This window comes from Pygoscelis adeliae, unplaced genomic scaffold (genome assembly GCF_000699105.1).
Source record: "Pygoscelis adeliae isolate BGI_AS28 unplaced genomic scaffold, ASM69910v1 Scaffold414, whole genome shotgun sequence".
Taxonomy (NCBI): Eukaryota; Metazoa; Chordata; class Aves; order Sphenisciformes; family Spheniscidae; genus Pygoscelis; species Pygoscelis adeliae.
The window spans coordinates 685,030-704,738 of NW_008824673.1; the positions used below are offsets into that span (position 1 = coordinate 685,030).

Genomic DNA, 19,709 nt, shown 5'->3' on the forward strand with positions numbered 1-19,709 from the left:
TTCTGTGTCTGCTGCTTGAAGATTGAGTATGGGGTGTGTGAAATGTTCAGAAATGCTCAGCTGTTTATTGCATCTCTTTAGAACTTAACACCCTTTAACATCTGGAAATGTCTGTTTTGAAATAACCCGTTTCACTGCCGTGTTAAACAGAGGGATACAAGAATTTAAAATAAATGGCTTGCTTATCCTGTCTAGGCTTACATTTCCCCTAAATTAAATTGGACAAAAATACCCCTTTAAAGAAGAAACTGGGAGTGATTCACTTGTATTCCTAGAAAACTGTGTGTCCTTGCCCATGTTTTTACATACTGTCACAAGTGTACTAATGACTAAATGGCAATTGTCTTGTGTATGGCATGCTTAAGAAGCTTTCATAGCTGGTTAGCTGTTAGCTGGTAGATGTTCTTTCCCTTCCCTTATCAGTTTATTGTTAAATCCCCCATTTTCCGAAGCACATTTTTTGTTTTCATATACCTTTACATTTAGATTAATTCTTTTCTCCAAAAGGTGGCTCCCTGAGGGTAATAGGCTTAAAGTACAATAACTTTATCAATAGGTAGCTGGAGTTTTTACAGGTAGTTGCATATAGAAGTTAGAAATATTGTCATCCCTCACAGATTTGTGGGTCCAGATCTGAAAATTCATGAGAACTTAAAGTAAATCTTAGGCTTCTTGCTTGACTTTTTGATGTCAGCATTAGGATTCCCACATTGGGGCTTTTCTCTGCAGACATGGAAGGCTGGCAATTTTCGAAAGAATCAGACTTCAGTAGGGAAAAGATACCAGACATTGTAGGACTTGAGATAACATTAGAGAAATTGGTGATATTGGGATTTGGTAGCAATAAATTCTGGTTTCAAGTAGGGCGGTAAGTCACAGGAGGAGATGCGTTATCCTCCGTACTGAGCACTGACATAACATATTGGTCTAGTTTGAAAATGAGGAGGTGGGTGGAGAGGAAGGATGAGAACATGTCACAAAAAAAGTTGTTTACTTTGCCAGCAATTTTCTTTGCTTCCCCTACTACTACAGCAAATATTTCTTTACTCCGCTTCCCTTCTTTCTAATCTGGAAGTGACCTTATTTAGTAAATAACAACACTTTATTTCCATGGAAGCGATCATGATTTCTCACATTTGGTATCTGGCACAAGGGAACAGATGGACTGCAAAGAAGAAACAACGAATGTAATAATACTTACGCTAGTGAGAGAGACCTTTTGCAAATGGTAACTCATGAGTCTAACTGCAGGACACGTGCAGTTAGAGGGGAGGAAATTGGTCGTGTTTTTTAAAGAGTGTTCTCCTGCACTTTGACTACCAGCTGATGCCAGCCTTGATTCACAGGTCAGAAGACAGTGGGTGATTTTTATTTATTTTGGACTGCAGATTCAAACTTGGAAGGAATTGGTGCCTCCTGTCCTTTGAGGATCACTGTACAAGAGCTACTGATTCTTGTGTTCTAGTTAATGGCTTTGCTTGTGATTTACTGTAGAGTCTTGTTTACGTATCCATCAAGCGAGGGTAGTTTTTGCTTCACATCAGGGCTGGCTTAATGTTTGTAGATCTCTCTGAGGAAAAAAAACCCTCAGGTTTATGTCAAAATGTTTGGGATTTTTCTAATTGGTGGTCAGAAAGACACTCTTTGTAGACAGAAGCAAGTTCCTCCCCTTTGTTTTGCTTAAATAGTTAGATATTATTTCTTAAATTATATGTGCCTTCACTAAGTTAGATCTCCTTTTGCTAATAACCAGACAAGAAAATGGTGCTATTAACATTGGGTTCATTATAAGTAGAATCAAAATGAAGAAAGAATGAAGCTGAGAACAGTCAAAGCAGTGAAATTCTGTGTATTAATTCAACTTTATTTGGGATTGTTTAAAGAAAGTTGGATTCTTCTGTGTAATGCAGGCTTAATGTAGTTTTCATAAACTGCATCTGTTGAAAAATGCCAGAGCAGAGCCAGATATTGAGACATGGATTAAGAGATTTGACAGCTGTATGGGTAATGAAAGCATCTAGAGTTGTTCGTGGGTTGATGCTAAGAAGTAAGTTGAGAATAATCTCATTTGGGGATTGCAGATAGTGGAAGTAGGCAGAAGTTTAAGGGGTCATGCTGCCTGAAACCTGCGTATAGCAGGGTACCTTGCACTTTCCTTAAGCATTCGCTGCAGGTGCTGTCGGACGTGTTCCTGCACTTAGAGGAACTGTGGCTCTGATCCATGTGGTGGATCTGTTACTGTGTGCCACACAAGTAGAGGAGACAAACAGTCAACTTTGGCATTGTTGAGGTGCTTTGTCAGATTTAATTTCTAATTTCATTTTATCTTGCTTTTTTATGCTGGAAAGTCATAGGCTGTAATTATGCAAAACAATGGTTTTGATTAAAGTAAATTTTATTTCTCAGGTGCACAGAAGTGCTAAGCTAAAAGGTTAACATTTCATTTGCTTTCTGACTTGTTCTTTTATCGCCCTGGAAAAAAAAGCAGTGGACTTGCTGCATTACTTCACTGCCTGGAGTGGATGTATTTCATCAGTGCATGGTGTGGATGCTATTTTTAACAGTAACTCAAAGGGGGAGCCCTGCTAAAATTACATCATTAATATACACAGCTGAAAGGAAATGGCATAAAACACAACAGTGCCTTAGAAGATTATCTCTATTGTGTTTTCCACTTCTGTGGATGAATTATTAAATGTATATCATTCAAGCAGAGATCCAGTTGGACCACTGTATTTGCAACTTGTTTGACTTTTGTCAAGACTTTTGTTTTCTTGTAAACAGTCTTGTAGAAGAGTGTAATAAGTGAACTTTGTCTGCAAAAACAGTAGGTATGAAATAGGTATTAGTGACTTGGGGAGCTCGAAGTTTGTGTTCCTTCCTGTCCCTGTTATTAAGTAGTTCAGGGATTTGCTAGCTGTCTTACTACCGCAAAAGTGTTTCGCTTCGTTCTGTTCTGCATACTGAAGAATCTAGTGGCAAGTGTGGAGAGTCAAAGCTTCAAGACTTTGAATTTTTTAGCGGATGGGGTTTTGGTTTTCTTTCAGTTCTTTTTACTTGAGTTCCTGGGCATTCTCACTGCCTTGGCAAATACTAATAAAATCTACTTTGGTCTTCTCTTCCCTTTTGTATTTGCTTCATAGATGTGTTACAGAAACAGTTGTCTAAGAGTTGTACAGTATCTCAAAATAAGCTTAAATGCTGAATTAGAGCTTTTTTCTTTCTCTTTGAATTACTGGTCAAATCTTGTCTGGGATCCAGAATGCAGGAACAATGATTTATACAAAAGTATAAAAGGGAACAAGAATATTAAAGCCTGAGACCAGAGACCTGAAAATGTACAAGGACATAATTGCCAGCAAAAGGAGAACCCCACAGAAGTGGCTGTGCAGAGGGATATTTGTTTCTCACTGAACTAAGCACTTGAATGCATTTGTGGCTCTTGGCAAGACTGTATGTACTCAAGGTTTTGCCTAGTCTAGATTAGCCTGGTCTTTTTACATAGTATGCTAACAGAATATTTTTTTCATTGTTGACAAGGTTTTCATGCTATAATTCTTTAGGAAAAAAAAAAATTGAAGATGATATAAAATGACTGTCCTCGCTGCTCATGCTTGCTTGTTATTGCAGCCTTAGTCATGAGTTTCAAGATGCTGATACTGTTCTCAAAAATGCAGAAAACAGCATGTGCTTATTTACATGAGCATTAAACTATGCTGGTCTGGAGTAGCTGTCTTTTAAATAAGACTAGCTGTGTGTATTCATGTGCCTTTGAGTTTGAAATGCACATTTCTGCTTCGGAGTTGGAAACTCTTAACTCCTTTAGGTAGCTGAAGAAATTCTTCGGCCAAGGTTGGAGCAGCCGGCCATCTGATCTCAGCGCTCTGGTGTTTTATCACCAGATTGCCCTTCAAGCCAGGGCATGCTGGCTGAGCAGCTGCTGCGTTATAATCTCACTGACAGGGGTCCATCTATGCTGATATATGGTTACATGCTGCAGCCCACAATCTTTGACTGTGTTGTAGGGGGGGAAAAAAACAAACATATGTTTATATGATATGTGTAATTAATTTATATACACGAAATGTTCAGGTCCTGACTCGGTGACTTTCAAGCATAAAGTGTTGCTGGGCAAATCCTCATCGGACGCAATTGTGGTTGATTACAACTGTAACTGTTTTTATGCAGTGGGGACTGGGTCTTTTTAATAAAGAGTAACAGTGGATTATAATTATCTAAGTGGGACCTAGAAGACTTAAATGAATAAAATCTTGTGTGATGAAGGAAAACTAATGGGTAGTAGGCAACTTTAACTCAGTTCCCATTTTCCTCACCCCTCCAAAAAAGGTGGTTTGTTGCCAGTTCAAACTGCACTCAAAGGTGGCATCTCATTATTTCACTGGTGGGTCTGGTGTGTTGGTGTGAGACTCGATTTGTCTGTCTGTATTTAGGGCATCGCTCAAAACTTCAAAGCAAATGCCAGCTCAGATCCCCAGCTGCGGTGACAACCTGAATGTGGCATGTTTTCCCCAACTGGTTTCCTTTCAGGGTGCATTGGTGAGGTTTGTATTCTCTTTCTAAGCTCAGGGTACGTGTCTGTTCCATGCAGACCTACCAACTTCAAAGGCTTCAGCTGAATTAGGTTCGTTTCCTCTGGTGATGTTTGGGATTTAGTGAAGCCTGGGTTTTCTGGGGTTTGGTACACTTCAGCACAAAAACTGTGATTAGGGAAAGGGCCTACACTACCAAGAGTGTCTTCCATGGAAAACTGACTTTGCATTTTTAGTTTTGTAGGCGAATATAGCATTTGGATCAGAACTAATCATCTGGCTTGCCTTGGGTTTGCGGGGGTTTAGTGAATTACGTGCCAGAGAAAATCCTTTCTAGGGAAGCATAAGACTTCTCTAGGATGAGCTAACCTTCTCTTAAAAATAAGAAGCAAAGCCAAGATTTTGCTTAAAAGTGATCTAAGAACAGTAAATAAAATAATCACTTGATCAGATAAAAACTAGACTAAATATACAACTGCATGTTACTTACCCAGCAAGTAAAAGTATTTATATACAAAGTTGAACATCTCTCTTGATTGCAGAGGTATTTTTACTAGCATGGGCTTTGTAATTAGATACGCGCAGCCTGCTTATTTTAATTGCCTATACAAGAATGTGTTAGTGGTTCCTGAAGCTGCCTTCAAACTGAGCGTTTGGGTTTATGGTCACTTTTGCAGGAGTACTTTTCAAAATAGGCTGCGCATTCCCCCGAGAAGTCTACTCTTGTTAAATCGGAGAAGGAAGATGAGTCATTGGGCCAGATTTCTAAGCAAATTAAGTACACAGCTGCATTCATAACTTACACATGCTTTTCTCAGTTGCATGAAAATAGTTAATTAGCTGCAGTTACATGTAGAATTAGCCAGCTTGGGGAATTAGGCAGTAAATATATTTTACAAATTAAATTCTGAAGTCCTTTAAAAAACAAGCAGTCCCCCAGCCCCCAAGCAACAAAATCTGAGCACACGCTTAATCTCAAACAGTGACTAGTGTCTCTGAATTTGTTGTAGGATACCTTTAAGCCTTCAGTGTTGCAAGTGTTTACCTGAAATCGTGCTTGAAAATGCCAAAGTGTTTCCATGGTGTTAAAAAACTTGGTTAAGGATTCCTTTTTGGGTATGTTTTGCCTGACATTATAAAGAGAGACATCTTTGCTTGATTAGAGCTACTTGAATTAAGGAATAGGTTTTACCTGTTGCTCAATTGTCCCTAACTAATGTCAAACTCTTGCAGCCTTTCTTGGCTCTGTATCCTAGCTCGCTCTCTGCCCAGAGCGTTGTTACACATATTTCAACAGTATATCTTTGGTAGGTATATGTTTCAAGGCACAGCACCTGTTTAGTGACATGTGTTGGCGCTCAGATTTAGTAAGGCAGTGGAGCTGTTACACAAATATGTTCAATACAGCAGCCCTTTCTGGATAATGTATTCTGTAAAAGCGTTTTCTGGCATTAGAAAAGCAAAAAGGCAACTTGTAAGGCAGTTGTCTATTCGGTGGCAACGGCAGGCAGTTCAGCAGCAGTAATGCAAAAGTTAGTACTCTTGGCCTGAAGTACTTGGTAAGAATAACCTTCAAATTAGTGCTTGAAGCTGTATCTTGATTTTGGAAGCAGCTGACTGATTCTTCTGGGTTTTACATTTTCCTGTCCAGATGGGAGTCTTCTCCAGCCTTCAGTCCAGACAGCTTTTTGTTTTATTTAAGCTTTCGAATCCAATGAAGTTGCAAAACCATTCTTTAGGTTGATTGGCTCTTGTGGTTGGCTAAAGTGCTGACAGTATCATTCAGTATTACTCAAAACAATGTATGAATTCAATTAAAATCTTAAAAGCTAAGATATACAGACATTTTTTTAATAGCTGTCTTTTTTTGGAGAAACATAAGAAGGTCACTTAGTTGGCAAGTTAAATAAGCCAAACTGAGGAAATAGCAGGAACATGAAAACTACTAGTTTGATTGGGGGTGAGCGATACAATCCCAGCATATTATTGCTTCCTATATGCTGCCAAAAGTAAGCTAATGTCCTTGATGTTTAAAAAAGCTGTGTAATTATTTCCTGTGGAATATAGCAGTTCATAGTCTTTAGTCTTGCTTTTAAATTAAAGTAGGATTAGCTTGTCACTTAAACTCATGTTATGTGTTGGTTTTGATCTTAAATATTCCCTAAATTGGAAGAACCCTTTTATCTCACAAAGAAAAAGGACGGCTCTAAGAGCGTTTCTTCTGCTAATGTTGCTCTGTCCTGGTTTCGGCTGGGATAGAGTTAATTTTCTTCCTACTATGAAGAACATACTGCTAACAAATTTTTCATTATGTTCATGAAGCTTTAATTTCCAGTGTCTTCCTGTGTGTTTTTGTAGAGGCACCAGCCAGAAGACTTCTTGCTAATTAGTAAAACTGTTCTGTTTGGTTATGAGGTTTTTCCTAGCTGTAGCTTCCTCTTTAGGCAGACACCATGGAAAAGCTGCTGTCTGCTCTTCTACTTTTAGTCTTAAGAGATACCAGCAGAAAACCAGACAGTGGACCCTACTATGAGGCTGAACTGGGTCCTAACAAGTCCAACATACCTTAAACTTGAGTTCTGTTTTCTCCCTTTTTCTCCACAAAACCATCTGTCTTATGAAGAGAAGATCAACTTAGCATTGACTTTTAAGGAACCACAAGCTGTTAATCTTAAGAGAATTAATGGCTAAAAAGTGGAAATGCAGGGAGCAGCAAGTGATATGATGTGTTCAATAACTGCTAGCCAGTAGTTCTTGGGTCATGTGCTATGACAGACCCTGCTTCATCAGCTTCAGTCACAGGAATGAGGGAGAAGGCCCCTTTTTGTCCTCTGCTAAATTTTCCCTCCTTGGTTTTTCTACATGAAAGCTGTGATGCTAATTAGTCCTGTCTCCTGAATTTGTGTTAGCCAGGCAGAATTAGTTCCTGCGGGATACTTGGTTTAAAGAATTTGGTAATCAGAAAATGACTGCTCCATTTGGAGTCTCAAGTGAACGTGGGACTTCTTTTTCAAGAGTGTTTCAATGATTTTTGTATTGCTGTGGTCATTGCTAAGTTTCAAAGATACTGTAAATGTAGTAGTCTTCTCCCTGGAATGCAGTCTTTGATTTCCTGGATGGGTCTGGCTTCATGGAGTATTTTAAAGATACCTGATGTGGGAAGAATAAGCAAAGATCTTACTGTGCTTTCATATGACCACAATTTTTTCTGCCCTCTTTTGGAGGGGGGATGTGAATTCTACATAACATGGTTCAGTTTATATGTTTCTTAGCAAGCAGCAGTTTTAGAAAAGCATAAAGGTTTTGGGATCACTTAAGTGTCCCAGTTACACTTCACATGATGTTTTCTTAATCCATAACCACTGTACTATGTGAAAACAGGTTAATATCTTAATAAATTATCCTGCTGTGTCTGGAGAGTTCTGAGAATGAGATGTCATTTCTCTTCACTACTAATATAATAATGAAAGGTCATTCTTACATGACAAATCAATGTAGTGAACTGTAGAGAGAATTGCTTCATCCTTTCCCATATTTGGCTTTTTCTAGAAGTAGTAAAATAAGTGTTTCTTTTTGAAAGTGATCTTATTTCCTTACCTGTCTTCTCTCTCTTTTAAGGAAATACTCTAAACAGTTCTTGATGCTTTCAAGTGGAAGCAATTTTGCCATCTGGTACAGCTATAGACAGACAAGCTCATAGCTGTGGGATGTGCGCTTGTCACTTAATTAAAAAGTGTCAGAGGTAAATTTGTTTGATACACTTGCATTTTAAGAATGTGTTTTATGACCTGCCTTTTCATATTCTTTCACTCCCCAGAAGCACAGTTCCTGTAAGTACGAACATTACATACCAGCGAGCATCTCTTGTTATGCCATTATTTGGACTCTGGCCCTTCAATATTTTGATGCAGACTGGATATCTCTTACCTAAAAGGAAGAGTTTGTGAGTTAATGTGTCATGAAACCATCAAAGGTGTGCTTTTGCTGGTTGCTGAATAGAGCAAAGTTCAAGCTGAATGGTTTCAGTGTTATCCTCTTAGTGTTTAGTGATTCAGAGTCTATTAGGTCCAAGTTTGAAAGTTTGTCTAAGCTTTTTATGAAGTGAGGCATTGGACACTCTTCCAGTGAAGTCTTTCTCTGAAGAAGTCTCAGGGACAGATCAACAGTGCCAGTTCTTTTTTGGCTTTAATGACAAAACTATTACAAGCTGATGCTGTAGGTGTCTGATTTGTTGAAAGGAACTGTAGTAAGTAAACATGAGATTGACCCGATTTGAGGTGCTGGGACTTATCATGAACACCAAGCTCTCGGCAACCTGAAAGATTCTGATCGATACTTGAGTTACTCAGCTCTCGATTCACCAATTTCAGCTTGCTGTTAGTCTTACAGACTCTGGCCAACCATTTCTGTATGTGCTTTGAAAAACTAATATTTGATTCTGCAAGTTTTCTTTAGGCCTCTAGTATTCAAGTTAATGAATAATTTAAGTTTTGAGGAGTATGAGGCTAGGGAAATAAAATAAATTTAGTTGATTAGAAAACTTAGTCTTGTATGTTTGTGGCAGAAGAGGATCGATGTATTTGCTGGTAAGAAGAGTGTATCTTAGGTTTTTTCATTCTCTATCATAGCCTACATAAAAAGCTTTGAAAAACCAGAAATGTGAAAGCAGGAAGCTTTCTGAAAGACAGGCCAAAACCCCTCTGAAGCTGATACTTAGAAGCAGTTTCTCAGCTTCAATTCAGTTGATCTTTATGTTAAAAAAAAAAGAAAAAGAAAACAAAACCAACCACCAAACTTCATAATTTCATGTGCTTTGCCTTAAATATGCTTTGAAACTAGCAAATAAACTTCCTCCTGTTTTCCCTCACTTTTGCCTGTATGTATGGGAATATAAATACTGGTGGGTTTGAGGGTTGAGTGGGGAGACTTTGTGGGTTTTTGATACCAGCTTTTGTGCAGTCCCTTGGGATTACCTTCTGATGTCTAATGGACAACAGTAATTGAGTAATGCTGCTTTTGAAGTGTTTCTCTTAAATAAAAAAAAAAAACAAGAGGAGATGGCATGTGAAAGTCTTGGTGTTGCATTTTTGGTTACCACTTCTGTGTAAACAAGGATGTAGAAAGTATTTGATTAGTTCCTTTTTCTTAGGTAGACCTTTACAGCAGAAGTTCAACTGCTGTATTTGTGTTTGAATGCTTGTTTGCATGAAGGCACAACTTCATGAATGAAAATTAATAAATCTTTAAATCAGAAGCATCCATTAGAATTATGTACTTGGCCTCCTGTATAACACAAACTGAAAGATTTTACTTTTTTTTTCCTGCTTAAAAATAAATTGTAGCATTTCTGCTTTTTTCTTTACCAAGTACTGTGTCTCAAGAGCTGCACAGGTTCAACCCAGTCTCATGACACTCAAATTTTACCACCTCAATGCTGGAGAACAGTATTTACATGCTACATGTCACACAAGCTGAACCTACATGCAGTGACTTAATACAAAGGAAAGTAGCTAGGTATGGAATAGAAATTTACTTTTTCAGACTGTGTGGTAAATTCTTCCTAGTAGTTTCAATGTCATTCACTTTAACCCAGTTGCTCAGCTCTCCTGATGTGTTCCTGGCTTGCAGTCTTGTCTGTATTTTTCATCCAGTGTTGCACAAAAATAAAGCTCTAGTATCTCATTTACGTTTTCTTGTGGTAAAGAAAACTGCTAAAAAAAAGCACTGTGTAAAGCTATTCATGAAATCAAAGGAAGAAATACTGGTACAAATTACATTGATTTGCACAGTAAAACTGGTGGAATGGGTGTTTGATTTAATTCTAGAGTGTTGGTGTTAGTGCTGAAATATTGGATATCATGAAAAAGGGCTAGCCTTCAATCAACACTTGTGATTGTCTTTTTTTTTTTACTTTTTCAGAAGGAACACAAACATTCTCCATGTGGATTGAGACATTGATCTATATAGTCCTTTTACTGGCTAACAGTGGCTTGATCCAGAAGTTGAAAAAAGGGGGTTATTAAAAAAAAAAAAAAACCACAACCTACAATGGGGTATTAAGGTGGTTTCCAAAAATGATGTCTTTTCTGTTCTTGCCCACGTCCACTGTATGTTTTACCCTGACCTTGACCTGCTAGGAGTGGCTAATCCTAAAGCATTTGAATTGGTCTTTCACTTTATGTAGCTGCTGACATTTTAGGAGGAGGAGGTCCGAGAGGCTGGTCAGTGGCTGGCATCAAGAAAGCCAGAGGGTTTAATACCCAGTCCTGTGGAGAGGGAAGGAGTTGTCTGCGCCTTCACAGAAACGCTCAACTGATCAGCTGACAAATGCACTAATATCAGCCAAATGGGTAAAAATCACGGGCTGGAATAGGAAAACAGAAATGAATAAAATGTCTTCAAACTCACTGGATCCATTTTACCTGGACATTTTGGAATGGGGTGGGAGGGAGAAGGCACTATTTGAAAAGGAGAAAAGATGACTTAGAAATCATACCCCTTAGAGGAACTGACTCTGCCTCTGTGCTGTGGTATTTCAAGTGTGAGCTTCCATACTTGGTACAAGTCTATGTACAATTGAAAACTACATGAAGAATGCAGCAAATAAAGTAACTTAAAAAAAAAAAAAACCACCCTTGGGAAATCTGATTACAGAAAATCTCTGCAAGTGAATGAAGATGGTTTTGTACTGTCTGCTGCCCTTTCAACGTAAAGTTCAGCAAAAGACAAAGGTTCAGCTGTTTAAAAATCTGATTCCTAGTAACTATGAATGCATGCCTAGGGTTGTGTGGCTATGGCCCAGTACTCTGCCCTTTTCTGAATGATGGCACAAGATGCTTGTACCACAGAGGGTGCCACAGCCTTGATAGGAGCCTCTCCTACAGCACTGAAGTTCCACAAACCTCCTTTGTATTTCTCTACCCCTTTTATATGTCATTTGTGATCTCATCCCACTGTTTCACTTACCTGCCTTAATTTCCCAGATAATTATGGATAAATCTCCATGATGAAAAGTCTTCTGCGTCCCTCTGCTAATGCAGCTTAGAAAGCCCAGCAGTGAGGGAGGCACGCAAGCACTTTTCGTGGATCATTTTATGGGGAAGTGCTGGGAGAGAGGAGCAGACAGAAAGGTATGTCTCTGAGATCTTGTATCATGACTGTGATACCCTGCCAGGCTGCTCTGGTCCGTTCCTGTCCCATGCACAACAACAAAGCCTAACGTGGAGAGCATAGCTGGACTACTTGTGGATGAGTTCCCATTGATTCGTTCCAGACCTAAAGCTCAGATTTATGGTAGTGCAAATATACTTGCTCTGGCTATCTCCTGAATTAGAAACGTTAGCTGTCTTGGGTTTTTTTTTTTTATCCCCTGGGTTGGGAAGCTTGAGTTTTGCTGAATTCAGCATCCTGAAAAGACAACAGTATCATGTGTCCTTAATTCCGTTCAAAGGTTTTTCTGGTCATGGAATCATTTATAGTGATACTGGGTAGAGTCAGCTCTTTGAGCAATTTCCCATGCTTTTGGGAGTAAATACAGTTAAAAATTTTCTTTTCTTTTTTTTTTTTTTACTTTATAATTTGTTAGACAGCAAATTTAATATCCACTCACTCCTGCTTGGTAGATGGCACCTTTTTCTTCCTGAGTTTTGTATGATTGATTGCTCTGAATAAATTTAAGCTTCAGGGTAGGTTTAGGAAGGCTATTTTAATAAAATCAACCACAAGTTAAATAATATGAAGAGTATGTGAGAGGCCGCAAAACAAAAACATGCAACTTGACAAATTAAACAAGAACTCTAGAGTTTTTTAGGCGGATGATATTTTTCACAGTATTAGCTAGTTGGGAGGAGATTACTGGAGCACTTTGCATAATGTTAGAAATCATCCAGTCAATTGTCCCTCGAAGCATATTGCTGCTGCACAATGAACTGTATTTCATGCTCTAGAACAGACCTAATCTTACAAGATTCAGTTTAGGATCACTGCAGTCAGTGCAGAAATATCTACCTAGTGGTTCACTTTGCTAATTGCAATGATTTTCCAGAGGATAAATTCACTGCAGCAGATTATATAAAATGAACAAGTTCAGACCAGAACTTCAGAAGGAAAAGGTCATGTAACTGTCAGCACAACAAAATCCGCAAGGTGATTTAAAGTTTGTTATTTACCCACATAGTAAAACAGAAATAGCTTTATTTTATATTGATAGGTAATCCTATTTTGCTTGGATTACTGTAGAGGAATAATTAATAGATAGAGGAGATGGTATTTGAATACTGTAGAAAAGCCAATGACAAGAACAGTTTCGGTAAAGTGACACTGGATTTGCTATAAACGACAAATGTTAAGTAACACTTGCTACGTCTTTCTGGCTTTCTTTGTCCTACTCCAAAAACAGATGTTGCAGCAGTTGACACTAGGCTTTCTACAAGTTATTTGCTCATCCTTCAGCTGTTTCACCAACAGTATGGTGATACCCCCCTCAATATCCATTTTACAAGTTCTTTCTAATTATAATTCTGAAGTACATATAAGTCCAGTCAATATTCAGTATACTTTAACTGTGATCACAATTAAGGGTGCCCTGAATTCTCTTAAATAAGTGTACCGAGGTAGATTTTTCTTAAAATGACAAGAAAATCCTGTGAACCATGTGCATGTTTAAATCTTCATGCCACTACATACCGTCTAGATAGCTCATCGATATCTGGCATGCAGAAGATTTATTCCTCTGGTGCTCAGCATGTGGTGTAACAGCGTGGTAGTACTGTAAAATCATTTCAGAAGCGTGAGAGGAATCCACTGAAAACTTTAAGAGGAGCAAGTCTCTACAAAAGGCATAATATGCAGGAGAAAGTAGTAAGTAATGAATTGACATTATTCATAAGCTCAGGGATTTATGTTACTGTAATTGGGAATTACATGGAGAAGGAACAGTTGAGATGATCATAAAAGGAGTCTTAATTCTGTATTTTAAAGATGGGCGCAAACATCTGTAGACCTATTTAAAACTTGCCAGTTCTAAAAATTTCGGCTGCAAATAAATAAGACTCCAAGAGGAGATCTTTAAAACAGCCAAGACCTAGGTTGTAACATTTTTAAATGAACAGGATGCAACAAAAATTGTTAAATGGCCAGGCTAAAGACTTCAGGTCATGATTGTTTTAAGGTGGAGGAAAATCAAGCTCCAGACTGACAATAGGGTGGCTTTGGCTGAAGTCCCACTGTGGGGAATAGGGAGATGTGAGGCTGATGAAACAGGTTGCCTGTTGTAATGTTGCTGTGACTCTCACACTGCAACTGTTTTGTCATGCGGTTATGTTATGAGGAAGATACATGTGATAAACGTACGCTGGAGTCTTACAGGTAATATAGTGTATAAATAGTCTTGAAAACAGGTAAACATCTTGCAAATAGTGATTCCCCAGAAACAAAATGGTAGGGCTCTGGGTTTTGCTTGTAGCACCGCTGAGTGAAAGCACAACATACACAGCATGCAGCCCTTCAAGCACCTGTCACTTGGAGGTAAAATTCTAGTGACTTTGTTTTAGTATAATTGCTTTTGAATTTTTAAGCCAATGTAAATTGGCTTTTTATGAGAAAAATTCTCTGTGTGTATCCCCATGCGTGCGGTCAAAAGGCAGGAGAAATTTGCAAGAGAAATAGAAAGTCAGTAAAATAATCTTCATAAAGTTTAGCGTGGTGGAATTTCTGATCTGTGTGTATTGGGAAATGAGAGTCTCTAAGAATTTAGCATATCAAGTACCTGATGCGTAAGATCGTGTCTTTAAAGGCTGGATATCATAATGTAGAGATGGAGGCAGTGACCTGTACTGTTATTCAACGCTTTCCACATTAAGATCCTGTTTTTACTTACAACTTACTCCAATTGCAGTAATTGAGGCTGAAGTTTTCCGTGAAACGGCAGTCGAGGAGTCGTCGTGATGTCAACACAGCAATAAAAACACACTAAACTCCTTGCAAAATCAGCCCCTGAAAACATGGAGACTTTTGCCCGTCTTCATTTCTCTTTGTGCCAGTTTTCCCTTGGAGGGATGGTATTTGCTACTTGATGTTATTAAGATAAATCCATCCATGTTTGTGTAGCATTCTGTTATTAAGCTGATTAGTGGTATGATAAGGCCATGAGGAAATAAAAAACTTTGCATTTAGTGTATTGTTTGGGTACTGGTTGAAACGAAGCCTTGCTAAGGCTAGAATTGAAGACATCACGGAGCAGTGGTATCAACCTTCCCATCTGCCAAGGGAGGCAAGCCTGAGCTGTGCACCTGTAGCACTGCTGCAAGTCGTGGGATGCTCTCAAAGCAAGTCCTGGCACTACCGAAGAGTCATCGCTTTTGCATGCATTTAAGAATATCCTCCTCATTCTTCTTCTCTCTTTGTTTTTTCACAGTGAGTGTTGAAAAAGTGGAGTTAAAGGGACTGGCACACAAGAAGAATGAAAGAAATGTTGAATATTCCTTTGAGGTAAGTTTTTGTCATTTTTTTTACTGTGAAAGAAGGGAGGATAATACTTAAGGAGGAGTTAAATTTTCAAACCTTAATTTAGATCCCAGAAACTGGTCTAGCGGAGCTCCTTGGGGATAGATACTGGTCATATTTTATAATCAATGATTTGGAAGTAGTCATAAATTGCTGTTCAGATGAACATTTGTGGATGATGCAGAGTGGGCCACAGGCAAAATAAAAACATTCACTCTACTGCAGCAGGTTGTGGCAAAGTATATATTTAGGGGGAAGATATCGTGCCATCCTTACAGAATGGGTATCTATGCGCTGGAATGCAGAAGCCAGAAAGAATTTAAGTTTTCATCTGGACAAAGAAAAGAATTTAGACTCCTAGGTCAGTGCTGCACATGTGGGAGGAGAGGTAGGATGGTCATTTATCTTTGCATTCAGCATTGAGGGGAGTGTGAGACTGTGGCGTATGGTTTAGGTGTTACTGGTTTTAAAAGGGGTGTTGAAGAATACGAAGATAGCTATGGAAATTATTCAAGGCTTGAGAAAAATGCCATGTAGTGAGAGAGTTAAAGAACTTGACTGAAAGATGACTTCGAATATCATATAAAAGCGTTTTCAAAGGGGAGAAAATATTTTTCTTCTTTGGCTAAGGGGGCGTTAATCTAGCAGAAAAAGGCATAACAGGAACCGTTGTCTGAAAATTGAAGCCAGACTAATTCAAACTGGAAGTGAGAATAGTTTCTTTGGAATGAGAGTGGTTAGCCACAAGCTGCTAGGAGAAGTGGCTTCCCCCCCCGTTTCTACACAGCTTTTGGAGGTTCGGTCATTGCTCACAATTTCTGTGGAGGGATGACTTCATTCTGTGAAACCTTGTGTTAATAGCAGAGACTGGATTCTGGGTGCTGGCGAGAAAGAATGACAAACTGCTTTTCTCCCATCTAGTTGGAACGACGTATTCCAAAATTCAGAATGCAAAGCCCAGAAAATGTCTTTGGCTTGCTTCATGAGGCAACAGAGCCAAACAGTTGGTGAGAAAAGGAGAACCTGAAAGAAAATGGACAGTAGAATTTCAATTATCTACAACTTTAAAAAAAAAAAGTTTTTCTTTAAAACCGCCACCCAAGATAGAGCATCAGTTCAGCATCTTCTTGTGATGTTGACAGCGTTAACCTCTGCGTGACTTGATCCATGGATAATGTTCTGAATTTTCTGAATCCCATGATTGTTCCATATGTCATCAATATTAGAAAGGATTTTTTCAAGGCGTTTTAAAAATCTTTATGAAGTATGCAGTTGTCTAGACTTCAGTTACGTATTAGTATCTTGTGAAACATCTTTTCCTATTATAAATTTTTCTATAAATACCAGAAATTACTTTTACCAGTATTTCACTTGACAGCTCGTAACTGAAAGAACAGTACATAGTTTAGCTGAGCTAATAAATTGCTGTTTGCTGGGTTAGAAACCCAACTATTAAATGTTTTGTTTAGTAGCTTGGGAATAGAAGGTCAATAGATAGAGCAGTTTAGTGTTTTCGGCATCGCTTGGCAATGCTATTGTTCCCTGCATTTACAGTTCACATTATTGTTTTATGAGTATTGAAAATTAAAACAAGTTAGCAAAACGTAAGTCGTAACAAATGTCGGGTTATTACAAAACTAGAGAGAGAGAGAGAAATTTCTCCTATATTTTCTGAAATTTCTCATGAATTTAAAGAAGTATTAATTTATCACAAACTTTAAAAGACAGACAAAAAACCCCACAGGCTTTGTAAAACCAGAAACTGCTTAAAGTTTTCTTTCTTCTCCCCCCCCCCCCCTTCTTTTTTTTTTTTAACAGCTCTGCAGAGAGGAAATTCCTCCATTATGTAATATATTTTGAAATACTCTCCTCTCACCAGTCTTTTTGGCAGCATTCTGGTGGCTGGAAAAACTTTGTATGTTTTCAGTTGTCATTGAAACTAGTGTCATGTGAGAAGATGGCCTCCTGAGTGTTAAACACATAAACCCAGCTTCTTCCCCTATAGAACTGCTGGAGATCCATCTGCCTTCCAAACGCTTTGAATAGATATCTTCAGTCTGAAGGGACTTACTGGCCAGTCTCACGCTGATACTCTTCGTGCCAAGAAATCCTGGCTTTTGGCTCAGTTAAACTAATCATCTACCAACCAATAAATGCCTCTGTATCTAAGAATGTAATGACTTAATGAAGAAAGCGTATGGGAAGAGATACTGAACTATTTCCTTTTTCTAGGGCATATACAAGATGGTGTCTAAAGAGCGTAGCTAGAGCAGTAACTGCAGGTTTAATTTCTAAGGTTTTGCCTTTTTTTGCAGTGGGGTGATTTGCCGCCATCTTCAATTTTGCATGGCATATGGAATTGATTAATTATAAACAGGCACTGTTGTGCCGTGGTGAGTTGTTCATATTGTACATCAGATTCTACAAACCAGCTGTTTTCTTTAACAATAATAAGAAAAAAAAATTTCCATTACTTAGTAGTCTGTTCCTTAATGCTGGATGTCTGCAGCGTGCAATGGCTGTGTAAACTATGAAGTGCTTTTTCAAGCATTCAGAATAGTTGTTAAGTATAATAACAGCAAGAATCGGGCAGGGAGGGAGGACTGAGTAATAGTTACTTGTGCACAAAAAAAAGGTTTTCCTTACTGATGTCACACCTTACAAACTTTCTTGCAGTCTGTGGGGGACATTTGATGCCTATTATTGATCTTTTGGAACCAAACTTAAGTCCCTGACTATTAGTTACTAAATGGAATGCTTTTCACTTCTTAAGGTCCTGTGGTCTGATTCTTCAGTGACGTTGGTAACCAAATCTTCCGCTGAAGTGACTGAATTTATTTCAAAGGTAAAGGCGATATGAAAAGTACTTCAAAACCGGAGACATGTTTTGTCCCTATATGTAATTTTGTTCAATGATATTTTTCAAAATGTACTGAGATAATACAGATAGATTGAATTTCATAAAATGCTTGACTTATAAATTGCTGTGCCTTGAATCTCAGATGAGTAACAAGTCTTCTTTTCACTTCTTATTTGTAATATCCTCCACCTTTAGCTATCTCAGCTGTATCCAGAAGAAAACTTGGAGAAATTCATTCCTTGCCTAGCTGGTCCAGATTCATTTTACCTAGAACGGAACCACATGGACCTGGAATCGGACCTTAGGTATGCTGGGGTTTTTCTTGTTGTGGGTTCTTTTGTCTTGACACTTGACTTTTTTTACCCAGTGGAAGAAAGAAACAGGAAATAGAAATATTATGTTCATATTCTAAATTACTTTGAAGAAATGAGAGCCTGATCCTAAGCATTATTTCTTGATGTTCTACTAATTCCAGTGCATCAGAATGTTTCAGGAATTCTTTCTTCAGAAATACATATGGTAATAATATTCTGTATTAAGCTTCCTGGAGACTTGACATTTCCTCATTCCTTGATAAAAACAAATAGAGGATCATTGGCTTTGCAGAAGCTTGGTTTGGGCTCAAAAATAGCCAAAACTGCTTTAAAAAAACCAACCAAAACTCAGGAAAAAATAGTTGCCTGAATAGTCATCCTTCTGTATCAAGGGATGGGTTGTGGGGATTTTTTTTCCCCCTACCCTTTCACAGAGTTTTTTATTGTCTCAGTTGTTTCAGGTTGTCATGGTGTTTATTTTAGTTTAATTTTAAAAAGGTAGGTATGCATGTATATATTATAGCCATTAAATTTTTGGAAGCCATTAAGAGCTAAGAAATTTTTGAAGCCTTAGATAGTACCTCCTCACATTATCACAAATCACCTGGCCATTATCTAATCTAAAACACCATTTTAAAAATCATCGTCTGTGGCAGGTCACATCAGTTCTGATGTGCAAACTGAAATAGTTTTGCTAGGAAAATTAGAGGGACTAAAAGTATATTCAGCTACTACTGTCTATATCTATGCAAAGTATTAAATGACATTTTAAAATAGTAATTAACTTTTGTTAGAGCTTCTGCTAAACACCTATTTTCCCTAAGTCAAGACAGACTTTTGTCCACTATTGGCAGAGTCACAGTGGATATTGTTTTTCCGTAGTCAGAGCCAGCAGGTGCGTGCCTCAATTATTTTCCACGGCAAACAGCGTTAACATTTCAAACAGTCCCTTCTGTGCTTTGAGGATCACAGCCTGTTGATGAGAATCAGGTAGGGTAAGAGAGAATGCTTGTTGCTGCTGCTGCTGTTTAGCTAGCAACAGTCTCTACAAATCTGGGTTAATAGAACAGCAATCTGCATTTAGACAGCAACGGTTGCATCTTTGGAGCAGAGGAAGAAGCTGTTTTGTTAAGTGCTACGTATTTGAAAAGTTCAGAAAGGAACTGTGATTTTTTCAAGGTGGAAAGCACATTTGAGTGTGTGTATAGTTGAATTATTTTTTAGTCAAAGACTTTTTAAAAATGACAACTACAAAGATAAGGTCAAAATGCTCTCTTTTTTTTAACAACTTTTTATGCCTTTTCGAATCTGTAGAAGATTTGGCAAAAGGCAGTCAGGTTTGCGTAACAACAAGAAGTCTAGTCATGTTGATAGAACACATACACATTATACATCGCAAAGTTTTAGGAGATTGCCATTTTTTCCCCCGACAGAGGCACAGCAATCCCAAGGAAAATGTGACATAAGTTTTACAGCCTTTTT

At 38.2% G+C, this 19,709-nt stretch overlaps 1 protein-coding gene across 1 annotated transcript in view; it reads left to right on the forward strand.

The window, feature by feature from the left end:
• Positions 1–19,709, forward strand: part of ZCCHC14 (zinc finger, CCHC domain containing 14) — a 54,911-nt gene that overhangs the window by 22,253 nt on the left and 12,949 nt on the right. Inside the window, 3 exon segments of the mRNA XM_009323043.1 lie at positions 14,965–15,038; positions 17,827–17,898; positions 18,109–18,218. Coding sequence (XP_009321318.1) covers positions 14,965–15,038; positions 17,827–17,898; positions 18,109–18,218 — 256 coding nt within the window.